Source organism: Serinus canaria, chromosome 3 (genome assembly GCF_022539315.1).
Source record: "Serinus canaria isolate serCan28SL12 chromosome 3, serCan2020, whole genome shotgun sequence".
NCBI lineage: Eukaryota > Metazoa > Chordata > Aves > Passeriformes > Fringillidae > Serinus > Serinus canaria.
Window position 1 is genome coordinate 89,252,176 of NC_066316.1, and position 19,424 is coordinate 89,271,599.

The 19,424-nt window shown below is 38.1% G+C and overlaps 1 protein-coding gene across 2 annotated transcripts in view; it reads right to left on the reverse strand.

Moving 5' to 3' along the window:
• Nucleotides 1-1,626: 1,626 nt before the first annotated feature.
• Nucleotides 1,627-19,424, reverse strand: part of FAM83B (family with sequence similarity 83 member B) — a 57,438-nt gene continuing 39,640 nt past the window's right edge. For both annotated transcript variants that reach the window (XM_030236163.2, XM_030236165.2), the window contains exons 4-5: nucleotides 13,149-13,273; nucleotides 1,627-11,105 (exon numbers count right to left, since the gene is read on the reverse strand). In XM_030236163.2, the coding sequence (XP_030092023.2) occupies nucleotides 8,750-11,105; nucleotides 13,149-13,273 (2,481 nt within the window). In that variant the 3' untranslated portion in view covers nucleotides 1,627-8,749. The remainder of the gene's footprint in view (nucleotides 11,106-13,148; nucleotides 13,274-19,424) is intronic.

Below are 19,424 nucleotides of genomic sequence, written 5' to 3' on the forward strand. Positions count from 1 at the left end.
CATAGAATCAGTTAGGTTGGAAAAGACCCCTGAGATCAATTGAGTCCAATCTATGGATATGGACTAGAGCAAGATTTTAGCTTGGAATTAGCTTGTGCTAAACCAGACCCAATTTGCACACCTGGAAATGGAAAATCCAAGTCACCATATTATTGGTAAATTCAAGGCAGTGAGAGCAAATGGAAGTAAAACAAAGAGGCATCCATGTCTGCAGCCACAGCTACTCCAGCACACAGCAGCAGTAAAGCCTTGGGATTCCCATACACCAAAAGGGGAAGACAGCTCTTACTCAGCTACCAGGAATTCTTGGATAATAAATTCTGCCAAAACTCTAAACACTCTTGTTTTCAAAAAAGTTTTGACAAAAAAATTTTTCTCACGTTTCAACTTTTAGTAATAACTGGCATGCAAGTACTTTCCTGGCAGAAATCCCCATCTCATACATTCATCAGTCTCGTCCTCATTAGGATATATGCATGCCTTCCTTCTCAATCCAATTGATTTGCCCCAAAAATGAAAAGGGTTTTGGTTTTTATATATTTACTTTGTGGTCATACATTTTAGAACGATGCACACAGAGTTGCTAGCAGGGTGAGTTTAAGTTTGTCCCAAGTAAGGAAAACACAAAGTAAAGGAGAGGAGGCAGTAATTATTATAATGAATTTTGTGTGTGGGAACTGGGAAAAGACTTGAACTCAATGAACCATGATGAGTTTTACCTAAATTACAATGTAAGTAGAAGTTCCTGCACAAGTAGGAGGCTTGGTATTATGTGTACAGGTGTGTGCATGGGTGCCTGCAGACACCACACCACAGCCCCAACCATCAAAGTCTCCACATGTGGTCAATCACCTCAGTGTTCTATAGCCTTTTATAACTGAAAAAGCACAAACTTCCTCTCTTTCTCTTCATTTTCTTCCTCCATTAAGTCTAAATATAGAGCATAAGCTGTTCAGAAAGGCTACTATGTTTTCTACTGTGTTTTCACAGGCACTGAGCAAATATTAAGGATTCAAAATCAATTTCTCATGAACCATCCCACGGTACAACTCATGCATGGGGTTGTCAGAAGTTAATTCTCACAAGCCATGGACATTATTTTTCCAGTAGCAAGTACAATGCCAGAGACAGTCAAACAGATTTTCTGAAGGATGTTTCATTTAAACAGGGAAGAGGAAATTAAGGTGGAGATAGGAGGAAAAAGAAAATACTATTGAACCTGACATTACTAGCAAGGCAGAATTAACAGGAAGGTAAACAAACCCAAAATGTTACAGCAAGGAAGTGACAGAAGGCTCTGAAAGCAACACTGTGGACCTTACCCACCTACGGTTTTGATTCCACTTACTTTTATTATTATTATACCAATATTTTATTACAGCTACTTTATTTTAGTGATGTTGGCTTTGGTCCTTTCTCTCTGGTTTCTGTGAGCTCTTGGTCCCATAGAAGGTGCAACATTTCTGCAAACAGTGATGCTACCACAAAACAGCTTTGAGACCTCAGTTTTTTAACATTTCACTCAACATTTCTGATGTCAGCATTTTTTTAAAGATGTTTAAAATTTTGAAATGAGAATTGCTAAAAACAGTATGAGCCAGTGAGAAAAAGAACACAGAAATGAGCTGAGCTTGAAAAGAAATATTTTATTTGGTAAAAAATACAGGTAATAAATTATTTCAAGGCAATTTTTGATTTGTACTTGTACATACGCAGTACACTCATAACATAGCTGCTATGTAATCCAGGAGTTCCATCTTAGGAAAAAAGGATTTACATATCAAGTAATTTTAAATTAAACCAGCACAGTCCTTTACATCTGTCAGTATTGAAACCAACTTGATGGAATCCCTTTCTCATGCTCCCCACCCCCCAAAATTATGCAGGAAAATATATTCTGGGTCTTGTGTATTTGTAGCATCCCTCATGCTTCTTTTTCACCATCTAGATTAGTGTCTCAGCTTTTTTAATCAAAGAGCAACTGATTATTATGTTTCCTGCCATGTTGGTGCACTAGCTTTCATTTTCAAGTGGTAAAATGTTCAGCTGGTAAAACATTATGAATATTCACTTGTGATTTCATCTTCTGATTTTGTTTCCTTTGCCGTGTGTGAAGATACCTGAAAATTATCTTTAGTTCTGTCTCTTTGTTTTCTTAGTAATTCAAATTCACATCCATATCATCTTCTGAAATCTTATGGATCATCACAGATCCACATACTCTGCTTTAAAGAAGACTGACCTAAACTCTGAAATTGGAGTATTTTCACACCAGCACATGTGACATTTGAAAGAAACATATCAGACATGAAGTCTAAATGTGGTATTGCCATGGGTCAAAATCAGATATGACTCAAACAAAACAACAAATTATGTAGTCAACAATTACCCACAATACATCAGCTGGGATTGCACCGAGAGCTTTAATACCAAAACCTAACAAAGCACGAATGCGTGGTATGCTTTATCCTGGGATGGCCTAGTTTAAAAATCTAAGCATGTTTTTAATGCCTCATTGGAACAGTTCTTCAGAGTAATATTCCAGAGCTTGGGAAGCTGTAGACCATCAGTCTGAATTTTGAGTATGTTGATTGCTAAATGAGGCAAGAAAAGACATACAATAGACATGTAGGAGCCCAGTGTTTGAATGCTAATTGATTAGTTGCACTCATTCCTCAAACACAATAAAATATTGTCACTGGTGCTCAGTCTTTCAAATCTTTCTACTTCAACTGGCATAAATTCCATGTGTTCTGGAGAGAAAAGAAGCAATTTTTCTCCCAGCTGTATTTATATATGGAAGCAACACTTTCAAAATAAGCACATATTGTGGCCCACTCATCAGAAATGATTGGTTTTCCCTCCAACTATCTTTTGCACTTAACCATTGAATTTTTAGATATTTTACCACATATGGTGAAAGAAAGATGCACAGCCATCAGAGAAGCTTCTTCTGAAGGGATGCCAAGTAATTCTTAGCAAACCAGATTTTCCTCCAGAAATACACAGAGATATTTTGTAAAAATCCACAAAGACAAATATGAAAAAAAAAAAAATTATGTCTTTTGGAAGAAGGGACAGGCAACTCAGGACAACCACAAGGATATTGTGAAGCTTTGCAGGGAGAAGATTAGAGGGGCCAAAGCCCGTCTGGAACTTAATCCAGCTACTGCCAGAAAAGACAATAAAAAGCCTTCTATAAACACATCAGCAACAGGAATGTTGAGAATCTCTATCCTCTCTTGGATGCGTTGGGGGTGCGGGGGCTGGGGGGGAACATAGTCACAAAATATGAAGCAAACACTGAGGTACTTAATGCCTTCTTTGCCTCAGTCTTCACTAGCAAGACCAGTTGTTCTCTGGGTACCAGCCCCCTGAGCTGGAAGACAGGGATGAGTAATGAAACCCCCAAAATCCAAAGGAAAATGGAGAGATACCTGATACTGATACACCACTTAAACACACACATCTATGGGGCTGGATTGAACCTACCCAAGGGTACTGGGGGAGCTGGCAGAAGTGCTCACTGAGCCCCTTTCATTTACCAGCAGTGCTGCTTAGCTGGGAAGATCCCAGGTGACTGAAAGTTGGCAAATGTGATGTCAATCTACAAGGACCAGAAGAGGATGCAGGAAACTACAGGCCTGTCCACTCTGATCTGGGTGCCAGGGACACCATTTCCCACAGCATTCTCCTGGAGAAACTGGATGCTCATGGCTTGGATGGGTGCACTGTTCATTGGGTACAAAACAAGCTGTATGGCCTGTTGTTGGATGGAATCCATTCCCATTGGCATTCAGCACAATGGTGTTCCCAAGGGCTTGGTGTTGGGGCCAGTCCTGCTTAGTACCTTTACTGATGATCTGTGTGAGGAAATCACATAGACCCTCAGTCAGTTTGCAGATGACACCAAGTTAACTGGGAATGTTGATCTGTTGGAGGGTAGGAAGGCTCTGCAGAGGGATCTGGACAGGCTGGATCAGCAATAGCATGGCCAGCAAGACCAGGACAGCGACTGTTCCCCTGTGCTTGGCACTGGTAAGGCCACACTTTGAACACTGTGTTCAGTTCTGGGTCCCTCACTACAAGAAGGACATTGAGGTGCTGGAGTGTGTCCAGAGAAGGGCAACAGAGCTGGCAAAGGGACTGCAGCACAAGTTTTATAGCTTAATTGATCAACTTCACAAAAACAAACTCAGAACTACCAGCTTTGCTTAACAGAAAAGGACCCCTGTTCTGAGCTCTCCAAGAGAAAATGTTTTGTGTTTTTTTCCATCCTGTTTACATCCTGTACAGAAAAGCATTCTCAGAACATGCAACATGTGAAATGTGACAATTGTAGATCTAACTAAAACTCTTAGAGCTGAAAATTATGAAAGATTTCAGACCCCATATAAAGGTACCCAGACATCTATCTGTAAGCACCTCTCTGAAATAAGAAATGAAATGGCAAGACAGTCTTTCGAGAAATGCAGTCTGCTCTCTTGTCAATGGGGTGCTAATGGAATATGTACTTGTGCAAGTGAAGGCAAAATTGAAGGAACATGCTTCAAGTACCCATGAACTACTGCAGCTTTATGTTGCTCTAACTTTCCTGACTTATATGAAAACAAACAAAAAACCCTAAGTACTGTACTGTGCAATACAACATTGATATGGGGAACAAATTACACTAAGTACTGTGGTAACCCTACTGATCTCTCTGCATTACAGAGTTGCAAAGCTACTTGTTGATTGTACAGCTTGCTCCACATAATGCTACAAATGAAAAAACATATGTATTTATCATACAGCTTAGTAGAGTCAATTTAAATTTTATTTTTACATTGTCTTGGAACAAATTTAGGTATTTTTTAGGATGTCTTATAAACCACAACATGTTTTAATACATTTCAGAAAGATGAAAAAGGATCAAACAGTTGTTGTCTTTGAATAGTAATTTTTCACCTATGCACAAACATCTAGTGCCTGATAAGCTTTTTGTTTTTCTCAAGGTTTGTCACAAATAATACTATCCTCATTTATTAGACAGCTGGCAACTCACTTTTTCTTGATTTATAATCTTTCTTCACATCTAGTTCGTGTTTGTTAGCATGAATAAAGAGGGCAATGCAAGGTCATTAATAAGAGAACCACCAACAATTTTGCAGTCTGAGAGGCAGCAAAAGCTATTTATTATGAGACTGAAGAAAGGAAGCAATTTATCCACTGTATATCATGACTGTATGTAGGGGTAGTTTATTTATGACACAAATTGAATGAGCACTGGATGAAGAGCCTGCATCTCCCAGCTGCATTGCCCTCTGCTCCCAACAGTGCTCCTGAGGGAGCTCAGCACCCTCAGCACAGCCTAACTCTGCCCAGCTTTCACAGAGACATGTGACAGTGCTAATGGAGTTTTATTTAATGTGGGAATGACATGACATTTCTTATGGATTTCACAACTCCCAAGCCATGTGGCCAAATGGCCATCATGCATGGCAACAGCCATTACTTCACAGCCTTACATAACTGGGAGTGCATTGGGTGTGTGCGGGTTGTAAAACCTGTAACATGCAAGGCACATTTAGGGCACACTGAATGAACTGCATCTCTTTGGAAAGGCAGAAACATCAAGACAAGCTTTGGAAAAACAGAAGTTCAAAAATACAAATTCCAATGTTTTCCTCCAGAAATCTGCACATCCTTTTTCTCTGCTGATATAAGGATTTTTTTTGCCACCTACATTTTCCTTTTTATTTTATGGGCAACTGGGTTCCCATGGAGACATGAGGCAATCACATCAGACATCAGCACATCAGAGAGTACTGGGTGATTATCTTCCCACTAACACAGGTTCTGTAGGGAACAAATGAACACTTGGTCCTTGCAGCATCTGTGGACCTTCCTAGTGTGCTTCCCAACCTTCAAAGCTGTAGCTGCAGGCAGGGTATTAAGCTGCTCTTCCCATGGTGTCAAGCAGAGCCATATCCTCCCCAAGCAGCACTGGGTCTTGTTACATTCCTGAAATAGTGATGTCAGTACATTAAGAGTCTGATCCTGCTTCCCCCGAGGTCTGTGGAATTCATTTTCATTAACTCGGATCAAGCCTTAGCACAGACCATTCCTATGTGGGAACTCCGAGAACAGAGATGAAAATGAAAAAATTGCTAGTTCTATGAAGATTTTTTTGCACTATCAGCTCTATGAGCAGGCTCTTCACAGAAGGATCTTATTCTTCTGTGCAGGTAAAAACCAGCAGTATGTATCTTCAAACACAGGTGATTTGGCAAATTAAAGTATCTGTCTCAGGAGGACTCTTTAATTAGCAATCTACTTTGAAAAATAGAGTAAATATTTCCAAATTTCATGATTTCCCAAAGCTTATTACAATATGGAAAACACTTGCTCTTCTAAACTTGCCCCAAGATCCTTGTTCTCCCTCTCTCATTTCCTTCCCAAATATAGTTCTGCCTACGAGCATATGTCAGAGATCACAAGAGTACAAAGCAAAACTAAAGATCTTCCTAAAACTAACCCCACCTTTTTTAGCACCAACTGCACTTCAATTCAGGTACTATCCTGAGCAAATGTCCAACTGGCTAAAAATTATTAAATGTTTTAAAAAGTACAGTATGGCATTGCTGGTGTCTGTCCAGCTGTGGAAATATATTGTGCTTATGTGAAAACATGCCCTGAGAACTAAGACACTCTTTATCTTGGGTCTGAACATGTTGCCTCTGTTTGGACAGAATATTTAAATATAAATATTTGTTTGGGAAAAATACAAACTATGGCATTTCATCAAGGAAGGAACAAAGTGCTCACCAAGAAATTCATAAAATCTTCTGCGATTACAAGCAATGGAGAGACTTAAACTTTCAGCAGAGGACTGAGATGCAAGTCTTTGTCAGTCATATAAATAATTAGCATCCCCACAATGAAACAGTTACTGCTATGAGGCATGAGCCCTAATAAAGGTGCCTAAGAGCTTGAATAAAAAGCTGACACTGCTTTGTTGAAATCACTTACAGTAACTATGGTGACTTCATGGGAACCCAAGCAGGTTCTCAGGGAGAAGCAGATTTCCATTTAAAATCTATTCCCAGGGTCACAGGTAGATAAGACAAATTGACTTCATCTAAGTGGTGCGTTTTTGCCTTTTTGGTATTTCTTTCTAAAGAATGATGCCACAACCTTCATGGTGGACTCCTCTATAGAACTGTGGGACCTTCCAGATTTAAGACTGTTGTTTTCTCCTAAAACTCTTTCCTGAAACACTAAGATCTGTATAAGAATTCTAAGCTTTCAGCAGTGTCATTTCAAAAAAATCTGAATTTTGAACAAAAGTGCCACAGAATATCTTACAGGTAAATGGTTATGGAGTCCAAGACATGAACTTCACACCCAGGGCAGGGTAAGCCGGTTGAATGTATTGGCAGTGCACTGCAGATGAGAAGTGGATGCCATGCTGCTGCCCAAACACATCACCACACCCCTGTTTTTGTGAGCACTAACCTGTAGTCACCTATTATTGGGAAAATTTTATGATGCAGAGGCTCAGATAAACCAAATTTCCCTTAGACTTAGGTGCCTCAATCCCTTCACTGAAGTTTAACACTTTGTGCTATCACCCTTCACTGATACTTTCTTTGTCTTAGGAAAGGTGCTTGATCATTTGATGTGGTGATTTTTACAAATCTCACTTTTAGCTGCCTAATTCCTTGCAGATTCCTAATGCCTTCCTTCCTTGTAATAGTCATCCTGACATAAGACCATTAAAGCCACAAAATAACCTGGCCGCACTTGAAAGGCCACAGCTGCAAAAATATCTGCCAACACTTTAAACAGATTGTTGCATGTGAAACTCAAAAAACTTACCTGAGAAATGGAAGTCCACAGATTTTTTTTTTTAAACACCAAATAGTAAAATGTAATAAAAAAGCTTTTTAAACAAAAACATTACAGAATACTGGCATGCCGTACAAATGTGATTAACCCACTGAAATTCAAACTAGTTGTAGGTTATGTTCAAGGTACCTTTTCTATAAATAGTTTTTTTTAATGTTCATTCTACATTCACACTAGTTTAACCATGTAAACAAGTCTGTGAAAACTGAGATTAAGGTCACTTTCAAATCTGTTTGCCAAATACTTCAGAAAAATATAATATTACACAGAAAATTCAATAAAGTAAGATAGATCCATCTACTGCCTAAACAGTTCAATAGATGCTAGGGGGTAAATTATTAACAAAATGACACCTAAAAGAGGTTTCCAAAAATTAAAGATAAGTAACATGCAATGCATTAACATTTGTGTTTATCACTTGAAAGTGTAAATAAATGCTGAAAAAATATGATTTACTATTCCTAGTGCTATCCTATTTTTGAAGGGCAAATCTTTGGAAACAATATTATCTGAGGTTTAAAAACATCCCCCGTCTTTTTTACCCCATGTTTATTAATCTTAAAATATACTCGAATGTATTTTCTTCACAAGGAAAATGTATAAAATTAATCTTACAATATCAACACTATAAACAACTTCCTTGAGACATTTTCTGGACACAGAATTTCTCTGAAGATTTAAGTATAACAATTCTAGAATAATTATTTTTTTAAATATGTACATTCGTTCCAACGTCCTAGACCCAAGAAGAAATCCAAGTAAACTCTACAAAAGTTAGCCATGAGTCTTTGTCCAGTTAAGATGATGTCCAGCTTTGCCAGTCTCGCTGCATTTCAATATAATCAACAAAATTGTAACATTACTTGTTTTTGTGTAGCAAGTTCCCAAACTTTTGCATAAATCCCCTCAGCTTGTTTTCATTAGGCTGCAATGGGTGGTAAGCAGCTGAGTTGTAGCTGACCATGTGATTACTCCTGCCATAATTATTCCCTAAGGTCTTGGTTTTGATATCTGATAGATGTGAACTGCTGTTGGCTGCATTTCCTGCAGGTTGGCTGGCATTTTCCATCTTACAGAACGGCTCAAAGCGACTATAAACACGCCTTTCACTCAAACGAGACCTCAGCTCCTCTTGGTGCTTGGAGCCTGTCAGCTGTGGTGCCACTGAACTTGCTCTTTGGAGAGCAGAAACAGGAGCACTTTCGGAAGTAGCATTTGAAGAGATTTCCTTTGCATCTTGATACTGAATCTGTTCTGTATTAAATCTTGGAGTAGATGGATCTCCTGCAGTTTCTATGAACTTACTTTCAAGGGGGCACAAGAGAGGACACTTTTTACTGCTCTCATCAGATGGAGGTTTTGGAGATTTTGGTGACTTGGGAGACTTTGGAGACTTTGTTGGACTCACGGTGACATCTTCTTTACTTCTGTTCAAACTACCTTGAGAATTTGATGATGAATTTCTTTTTCTCTTTGGGGAAGAATCTGTCTTATTTTCAGAAATCTTCGGTTTTTGATTCTCATCTTCAGAAACCAATGTGTCAGAACTACTACACATTCTGTAAAAGGCAGGACCTTTGTTTTTTGACAAGTTTTCCTTCTTGTCTGGTGTGAGATTAAGAAGCGACCGCAGTTTCTGGGATCCTTTCTTCAGAAAACTTGGAGAATTCTTACTTTCTTTCTTTGATGCGCAATCTTTACTAGACTCCTCCCTGCTAGCTTCAGTGAGAGCCGCCATGGAGATTGCCTTGCTAGCAGTCGGGCTCTTCAGCTCTCCTTTCAGGTCCTTTTCCTCCTGTGGCAAGTGATTGGTTACACTATGCAAACTTTTAGCATTCTTCAGCATGTCTTCTGGAAGTTTTGGACTAACTGGCTGCTTAAGTCTATGCCTAGTCAACGTGCTGTAAACATAATTGGATGCATGTTTGTTGGTACCAGGATCCAATATGGACTTCGAATTAAACATGGGAAAACTTCTCCTTTTGAGCATATTTTCATTTTGAAGGTTCTTCAAATTTTCTGCATGTTTGTCTGTACACAGCGTTGTGTACAAATACAGTGATGAGTCGCCAGCTGCATTTGAATTTACAGTAGGTTTTGTGTCATCTGCAATCTGAATTCTATGGCCTGTTGGTGCATCTGATTTAAGAGGAGAGTTTGTGCTAAGCTCCTCTAACTTATTATCCGTTCTATCTTCCACACTCGGAGCGTGGTTAGAAGTCCCTTTGGGTGTTGCACTTCCCTCTGACCCAATTATAGTTGAATTTGAAGAACTCGCACAGCTGCTTACTTCCTGCTGTTCAGGTAAAGTTGGCTGAAACACCAATGACGATCGCAAGCGAGAATGAGAGTACAGCGCATGAGCTTTAATATTTTCAGCTGTGTCATAGCTATCATATCTGTCACCCAAGGCTGACCCATTTGACTCTACTGGATAATCTGACTGGTCATTCAAATAGGACTTTATTCGCCAGTTACGTAGGAATGATTTTGTTGTGTGCTCGAGGGTTGGCATCCTCTGCTGCAGATGGCGGATATGATTGTCTGTCCCATTAAAAGACCTCCGTACAATTGAGTTTCTCTCCGCAAGATTTACCTTTGGTCGTGAGAACTGATCAGCAAAACTTTGCTGGGGAATATTGTAGTTATTTGCATATCCTCCTCGTAATGACGACACAATACTAAGGCTATCAGATGGCATTTTCCAAGTATTTGGTAGATTGTTTGCCCTGTTAATAGCTCTGTTGAGCAATAGGTAAGGTGTCCTTTCTGGCTTCTCTCCAGCATAACTATGTCTCTTCCAGTGCTCATTTTTTTCACTAGGTTGATACTGCTGTATTGGATTTTGAACATTGAAAGCTGGATTAAATGGTTGCTTATTATAGGCTTGGTTTCTCAAGCCATATTTATCTATTTCATTTACTGCGTATCTTCCACGAGACTTCCAAACAGGATCTATCTTGAGAACATTGTCTTGCCTACCAAAAAGGTTTCTCTGGCTAGAAACTGAAGCCAAGGAAGACACTGAATGTTGGTATGTATCACTATCCCAGAGCGCCTTGCGACTGTTCACCCGCACTAATTCTGGGGCAAACGAGCTGGGAATGGAAGAACGGGCATACAGCGTCCTGAACTCTTCATCAAAGGATTCAACAAGCTGTCCTGTGATAACTTGAACCATGCTGAGGTTGGTTTTTTCAAATGACCACATAAAGCTGAAAGAAGAACAAATGACCATTAGATACAGTTGTTTTGAGCTGAAGTATTATACCAGTCTTTCTTGAGAAGAAAGCCTGTACACAAACCTTGGGTTTGTAAAAGTGCCTTCTAAATATGTTGAGGGAATGATTCATGTAATTTGGACTCAGAAGGTCTAACCTAACATCAGGTAAATTCAGATAGAGATTTTCCACTGATTTCAGTGGGAGCAGGAATGAGTCAATAACTACCCTCATTAAAAAAGTATTCTAAAAAAGGATTCAAAAATGTTTAACAGTAAAGTACAAATACCTAATAGGAAAAAATTGCTTTTACAAAGTCTATGGCAGGACTATCCTACACTCACTGAATTAACTCTTCTGTCAAAGAACGTTACTGTGTGATTATGTTGTAAAAAAACCACATTTGAAATAACATGCAGAAGTGCTTCAGCAATTTTGAATGTACTTAATTCTAAATATTTTCAAAAAAATCCGTCTCAGAATTTGAAAAAAGTTTACATTTTCTAATATGCACACTGCTTTGGACATGAAAATCTCTTTTAATTGCAGTGATGATGCTTTGATAATGCTTTTTTCTCTTTTCTGCTGTAAAAGACTGAACACACACTCAAAGCTAAGTAGCTGCAATTAACTTACAGCTACAAAATGAGATAAATTACCATGTACATTAAGGATGCTGAAACAAGACTAATATCATGGAGCGAAAAACATGGAATTTATAGGTTACAACCACGAAAAAATTTGTTTTGAAATCGTTTTTTCATGAAAAAGGAAAAAAAAATATTTTATTAATTTGCATTTTTCTTCTAGATGATAGAAAATAGGCTAGTTTTGTTAACAAAAATAACTTACTGATTAAGGGGTTTTTTGCTGTTCTTGTATTTTTCAGGAAATTATAGTGTATCAAGATTAAATCAAATCATGCTGTGTAAATTATTCTCCTACTAATTCTCACAATTAAGAATAACATATAATATTGGGAAAAAACCCTGAACTTTGAGTTCAGAGACAGAGTTCAGAAAGACTTGTTTTTCTTGTTACAAATCACTAGATTCTTTAACCAAGAAGGGCTAATTTCCACAGAAATTGATGATTCCAGCCCCTGTGGTGCTAGGTGTTCAAGCAGCGTGGTTTTTCAAACCGAAATGTGAAAACCTATCCCACTCTCACAGACTATGACCCTGTGTGTAGATGTCAAAGTATGCAGGCTCTCCCTGCAGTCTCTTACTCTGAGTCATTTATGAATTTTCACTTACCTCACTACCATTTATATGTGTCAGTCTGAATTTGGGGCTGGCTGAGTCTTAGAGGAAATAAAAGGTCAGATTTTCAAAAGCTTACAGCGGTGGAAATCTGTGCAAGTCAGCGGCTGTGATCTGGCACCCAGGCACTATGTTGGCAGAAACTAACTTACTCAGGCAAAGGAGAAAAATGTAGCATGAAAAGAAGGAAAATATTTAATAATGTGTGAGTTAAGACTGTCTCTGCTTTAACTTAGGTTTTTTCCAGCTCTGCAAGGCTGTTAAGTTCTTCCAGCCTCTTTTGCTCACATACACTGAAAATAAAAAGGAAAACAGAATACAGAAACAGCCAAATACAGAAAGAGAGATGGGCAATAATGAATTTGACCATCATATACTAGAGAGCCACAGAATCAGTCTCTAATGTTAGCTTTAGAAGATCATTACATGGAGGAGCTATCTTATGAAAAAATTTTGACACTCACTTCTCTGGAGTGAATGTTAAACAAGAATAATTCAGACAACATAAGACAGGACTTTTTTTTCCTTTTTAGAACTCTTCAGCTGTAGCAAAACCTATATCCTTTATTTATTATTTGTGAAAAATAAAGAGAGGATCTCTTAGGCTAGTTAGCAATAAGTATCTATGAAAACATGTTAAATTACAGAAAACATAATCAAATTTACCCATGTGATTCCCTAGAAGAATTTTCACAAATACAAAACCCCAAAATTTGCTATAGCAGCAGTACTGAGATGACAGGTTTGCTACAGACACTTCAGTGATTGATCTTACCTGTAAGAACCATATATGACTTTCTTACAGTCAACAAGAATAAATTTTTGTTCCATTTTTCCATGGAATTTTGCTCCTGTTTTAGAATAGTAATCTTGTCCTTTCACTGTTCGCACCCTCATATTCTGAAAAAGACAATCAAAACACTTTACTTCGTCTACAACAGTCCATGTTTAGCATTCAGAGGGCTAAAATTCAGAGGAACAGAAAAAAAAATTATTACATATTAATAAATTATGCAGGGAATGAAATGCTGATCAAACTTATCGCCTAGGGACCCAAAATGGCCAGTTACTGTTTTGTCTTCAAGACTGATGAGATTCCCTAGGTCTCAGAAAAATGAATTTCCACTTTTCCATAGCCACAACTTCAGAAAAGAGGTTCTGTCAGAAAATACCTTTGACAAGGAGAAAGAGGTTTTGTACTGATGCACATGTTTATAAGATTTCCAAGTACAGCCAATCACAGAGAACACGTAGAAGAGCCAGGATGACTTTTATTTTAATTGAACAAGGCTGTTGTGTCTACAAACACATATACCCTACTGTGAGTTCATTTACTGAATGATACCACTTGGTGCTAGAATCCCTTGCAATAAAATTTACCACCAATAAAATTTATCTATCAGCTTTGCACCATGAGATCAATCCCATTTTTAAATTCAGAGACACTAACACAATGGGCATATGTAGCACAAACTCAATGCAGCAGCTGATTTTCAATTCTATTAAGCTTTATGCTTTATTCATGCAAACTCAGTAAATGGCGCTTGGGAAATTTTCCACGCTGGATGTCAAAGTTGTGGTGAATTTTTATCCCAGACTACTGGGATGAACATGAAACTGATTCAGCTAAGTCAGCATCTTGTAATTTTTCTCTCTCTATGGTCACTTGGGTTTTTTTGCTCATAGAAATAGAAAATTTGAAAGAAGTTGTTACTATACCTCATGGACTGTACTAATAACAAATTCCTAAAAGTTCTTATGGAGATGTAGAAAAAAAGGACACAAGGCAACAAAAATTGTTACACAAAAGGTGCTTACATATAGAAAAACTAAAATTTATATTCAATGCAAACCAACCTACAAGCATCAACTTCATGTAAATATGAGACAAAATGCTTCACAAGAGATAAAAGCAGCTTGGAAGGTAACTGAATGATCACAATATTTACTGTAGTTTCTAGCCTTGAAATAGTTTTTCTAGCAACCCTAAGCTTTCCAGTGGGAGTAAAATCCATAATTTAGCATTGGCAGTAAAAACCAAGAAACTACATGATTATTACATACTCTGTACATATGGAAATGGTGGCATGTAAGACCTGTGAGTAGACAGGAATGTCACACTTCACCAGGACTGCCACGAGGACAGGCTGCAGATCACAGCAGATGTGCTCTGTAAAGCTCAGCTGTAGGTAGAGGGGCTGTTCATGAAGAAACTGGAAAAGACTGTGTCCATGGTAACTCCAGCAAAATCAGGAGGATTAAATAAATGGATAGGATAGGATAGAGATAGGATAGGATAGGATAGGATAGGATAGGATAGGATAGGATAGGATAGGATAGGATAGGATAGGATCGGATAGGATAGGATAGGATAGGATAGGATAGGATAGGATAGGATAGGATAGGATAGGATAGGATAGGATAGGATAGGACTATTTCAGATGGAAAGGAGGTACAATGATCATCTACTCCAACTACCTGAAAAACTCAGGACTGACCAAAAGTTAAAGTAAATTATTAAGGGCATTGTCCAGATGCCTCTCAAGCACTGAAGGGCTTGGGGCATTGATCACTTCCACTGTTCAACAACTCCCTTGGTGCTTCCTGATGTCCAGTCTAAACCTCCTGTGGTGGGTTGAACTATTCCCATGCATACTGTCACTGGATACCAGGGGGAAGAGACAAGCATCTCCTTCTTCACTTCCCATCCTCAGGAAGCTGCAGAGATGTTCAAACTTACAGAATCATTTAAAATTCCAGTCCATAAAGTATGACTGAGTTTGCCATACAGTGACATATGCCTTCATTATCTATGGGAGCACTTCTACACTCGCCTAAAACATATGAAGTTCTGGTAGATAGAGGCTGTAGGAGTTTTAAAGATAGGATCTACTACAATCCATGGAACTTTATCTTTCCAAACAGAAAATTTTAAAAACTAGGAGAAAATATCCATGACATAAAAGCACATTTCCAAATGACACATGCTTTATAAATCAGTGTATATTTCAGTGTTGGTGAAATGAAAAATCAAATGAAAAATCCAACCACAGAATTAATAATTACACTTAAAAGCTCCTGAATTGGAAAATTAGTGTTTAACTCAAGTTATAAAAGTTGTTTAAACTTCATCCACCATTAGGAGAGTTTTTGCCTTGCATTTTTGTCAAGCTTTGAAAAAGCTCAACTCAGTTAAAGTATATTCAATTCAACTCACTTAAAATGTACAAAGACAGCATTTAAGAATTATTTTTGTTCATGAGCTATATGTCTAGCAAATATAAAACATGTCTAGCAAATATAACACGTAAAGTTTATCTCCTAAATAGATAAATACAAGAAGTATCATCTAGAAGTTCTGTAACATTTTAAAAGGTAAAAATTTTAAAAGCAAAATACAGGTGGATACTTAGGTGTATTTTCAAAAATAGCTGCAAAAGAATTAATAACAACCCAATTTGCATTACTGAATGCCAGGTTAACATAAATTTGAATCTCCAACGGCTAATCACTTTTGCCAACCTAATGTTCTAAGTTTTCTGCATTCCAATTAGAAGTTTTCTTCTTGATGAAAATCAATTTTCGTGCTTTTCCGAAGTGATTTTCTTGAACTTTGAACAAGCCCACTGAAGAAAATAATTTCTTCACCAGCAGCTATTCAGGCTTCAACTAATTATGTTAAAAGCTTTTATTTGAAAGATAAATACTACGGAAATAGCAATTCCTAAAAAAGAAGAAAATACTGAAATTTACCCATTCTAAATATAACCATAATACTAATGCCTTACTTTAATAGAATCCTGTGAATTAGTAATGAGATTTGCATTTACTTTGATGACTGTTTTACCCAGTTCTATATACCACATAATTATATGCACATTTAATTATATTTAATCATATTTATGTCATTATAATTTGAAAAAGGTAACTTGAGAGCAGCCTATACATTTTCAAGTACCCATAACAAGTAATGCCGGCCTAAAGACATGCCAGTTGAACACATTAAATGTTACTTAGATAATGCCTGATCAGTATTGGACAGGATATAATTTGGGAATCGATGCTGGAGGGGCAACCAAGTCTAATGGCTTAAAAATTACCATACTATACAAAAAAAAGCTTTGCCTTAGGTACACATAAGTTGAAATATAACTTTAAGTAGGCATATGTAAAAAAGGAATTCAATTATTTACATTAAATTCCTGGGAGGTTTTAAAAAAAATTGTAGTTACTGTAGTCACTCTGTTGTTTTTGTTTACCTTCTCTTCAGTATTTTCCCCCTTGTAGCTTTTCCATCCCTAATTCTGAACTCTTTTCCTCCCTTGGTAGGTCATCCATTACCAGATGGGAATGTGACAAGTGCCAAAGATCCACTCACATAACCTGTTACCTTTCTAACATAACACTTCCTTTTCCTGCACAGTTCATCCAGCATTCTTGACCAGCTTCAAACCCTCTAATTAAGGTGCCAGAAATGCATACTAATCACCCAAAATCCCAAATCACCCAAACCATATTTGGAATATGGAAACAATGCATTTCACTTGGGATTAGAAGCAGTAAACATTACAAGCCCCATCTGGTATGAAATGCTGGGCTTCACCCTCCTGCCTGGTTTCATCCTCAGGCTATAGGACTCTCCTAACAGCAGTGTGCTCATCACAGCATCATTGTGGGGAAAGCAATCATTTACAAATGGATCTCCTCTCTCATCCAAGAGTTTACAGGACACTTAGGAACATTTAAAATATCCAGTGGCTGCAGTTTTAGGATAGCCACCAGTGCTATCCAGTTAAATGGCACCCAATGATTAACAAGAAACAAGCTCTAACCTCTTTTCTGTACATTTTCTTTACATATTCATTCCAGAAAGTGCCACGTAAGTATGGCTAAAAATTTTGAAGTATTATTCACCACTACACATTTATTTTCCTTAGTTAAAATCTCTCCAATATGATAACTAGGTACAGTGAGTATACTGGTCTCAAACATTTAATTTCAGCACTTTTTATTTGTAGGCACTGCTCTTATCAGTGTTCCATTACTCGCCCCATATTTGCCGCCAAGAATATGCACAAAGAAGAAAATGGATGTCTACCTAATATGTAGCCTAACAGTTTTAAAGGAAAAATAGTCAAATTTTTTTCATATTGTTCCTCATTACTATAATTATTTATTGTCCTGTGCCTCTTTTCTCTAGTAAGACAAAACAGGTCATAGAATGATAGAATACCAGATTGGAAGGGACCTCAAGGATCATCTGACCCAACCATTCTTTGCCAAAGTACAGTCTGGTCAAGATGGCCCAGCGCCTGCCCACTTGAGTCTTAAAAGTGTCCAGTGTTGAGGAATCCACCATGACCCCGAGGAAATTATTTCAATTATTTTCACAGTGACTGTTCTCACTGTGACAAAGTTTCCTCTTGGAATCTCTCCAGGAGTAATTTGTTCCCAAGATCCTTCATCCTTTCCAAGTGACTCCTTGTAAAAAATGAGTCTCCGTCCTCTTTGTAGCCTCTCTTTCCATGCTAGAACACAGTGATAAAGTCTCCCTCTCTCTTCTCAAAGCTGAAAAAACTAAATTCTCTCAGCCTTTCTTCATATGGCAGCTTCCCAGTCATCTTGGATCATCTTTGTGGCCCTTCTTTGGGCCTTCTCCAGCCTGTCCACATCTTTTTTAAGTAGTGAGGATGAAAAGTGGACACACTGTTCCAAGTACTGAGTAGAGTGGGACAATCCCTTGTTCATCTCTGCTGGTGATGCCCTTGCTGATGCAGCCCAGCACGCTGCTGGCTCTCCTTGCAGGAGCAGCACACTGCTCACTCACACTGAGCTTGTCATGGGCAGAACCCCAGCTGGTTCTATCCCAGCCTGTACTGCACTCCTGGATTATGCTTTCCCAGGTGCAAGACTTTACCCTCATGCTGAACTTCCTAAGGGCCTTGCTAGCCTACTCTTACAGCTAATCCAGGTCCTCCTGCAGGGTGGCTCTCCCTTCCCAAGTGCCCACTTATTCACTCTGGTATCACCAGCAACCTTTGTCAGGGTACACTTGATCCTTCCATCCAGATGATTTATGAGGATATTAAACAGCATTGGGCCCAGAACTGATCCCTGGATGATTCCACTTGTGACAGATTGTCACAAGCTTTAAAAAGTAGCTATTGACCACATGCGTGCTGTACAAATGCCAAGTAGTTTTCAAGTTTGCTTCTATTCTGACATCGAATATGACTCAATGACCACTCAAGACTTGACTGGAGTTTGGTCCTTATCACAGAATTTCTCCCACAGACACAGCATCATGCTGTGAGTGGCTATCCAATAACCAAATCTGCTTAGATGTGGAAGTACTGGAAAATTTTTGATGATTTTGGTAACACTGGGGAGAAAAAAAAGGCTGCAAACAGTTCTCAAGAGCAGCTCGTACTGAGTATTTAAACATGCATATCTGGGAGTAGATTTCACAGAAGGAAAGTAAAATCAATTAGTGCTTTAATTTTCCCTTTCCCTCAATTCATTAAAAATATTAAGAAGACTACCAGGTAATAAACAGGTCCTGACAAATAGCTTTCAATATCCTCCTGTAGCAACATGATTCATCATTCTTAGCAAAAGAGTAAAAAACAGGTTTCTGCAGAGCATAGAACCTCCACTGTCTCACCTCACATCAAATAAAATACCTGTCTGTAGCAGAAAAAAAAAAGTGAAAAAATTTACTTATTAGTTTCTGAAAAATCACCTGAAAAAAAAAAGTTTGAATCTGTAACATCTTCATCTCTCTGAACGTCTTCATATCTCTATGCAAAGGAATTGCTGACCATGCAAGTCAGAGCAGTGACAGTTAATCAAAGAAGCACAAAAAAAAAAAAAAAAAGAAACAATGGGAAAGTACAGGAAAGGAATTGTTTGAGCTTCACTGATGGATGTGATGTCACGATGAATATTAAGAAACAACGCACATGAAAAGATGCTGCAGAAAAGACTAAAGATGATTCTAGTAACCCCTGATTTCCTAGTTTCCTCTATGGAATTCACAAAATAACAACAG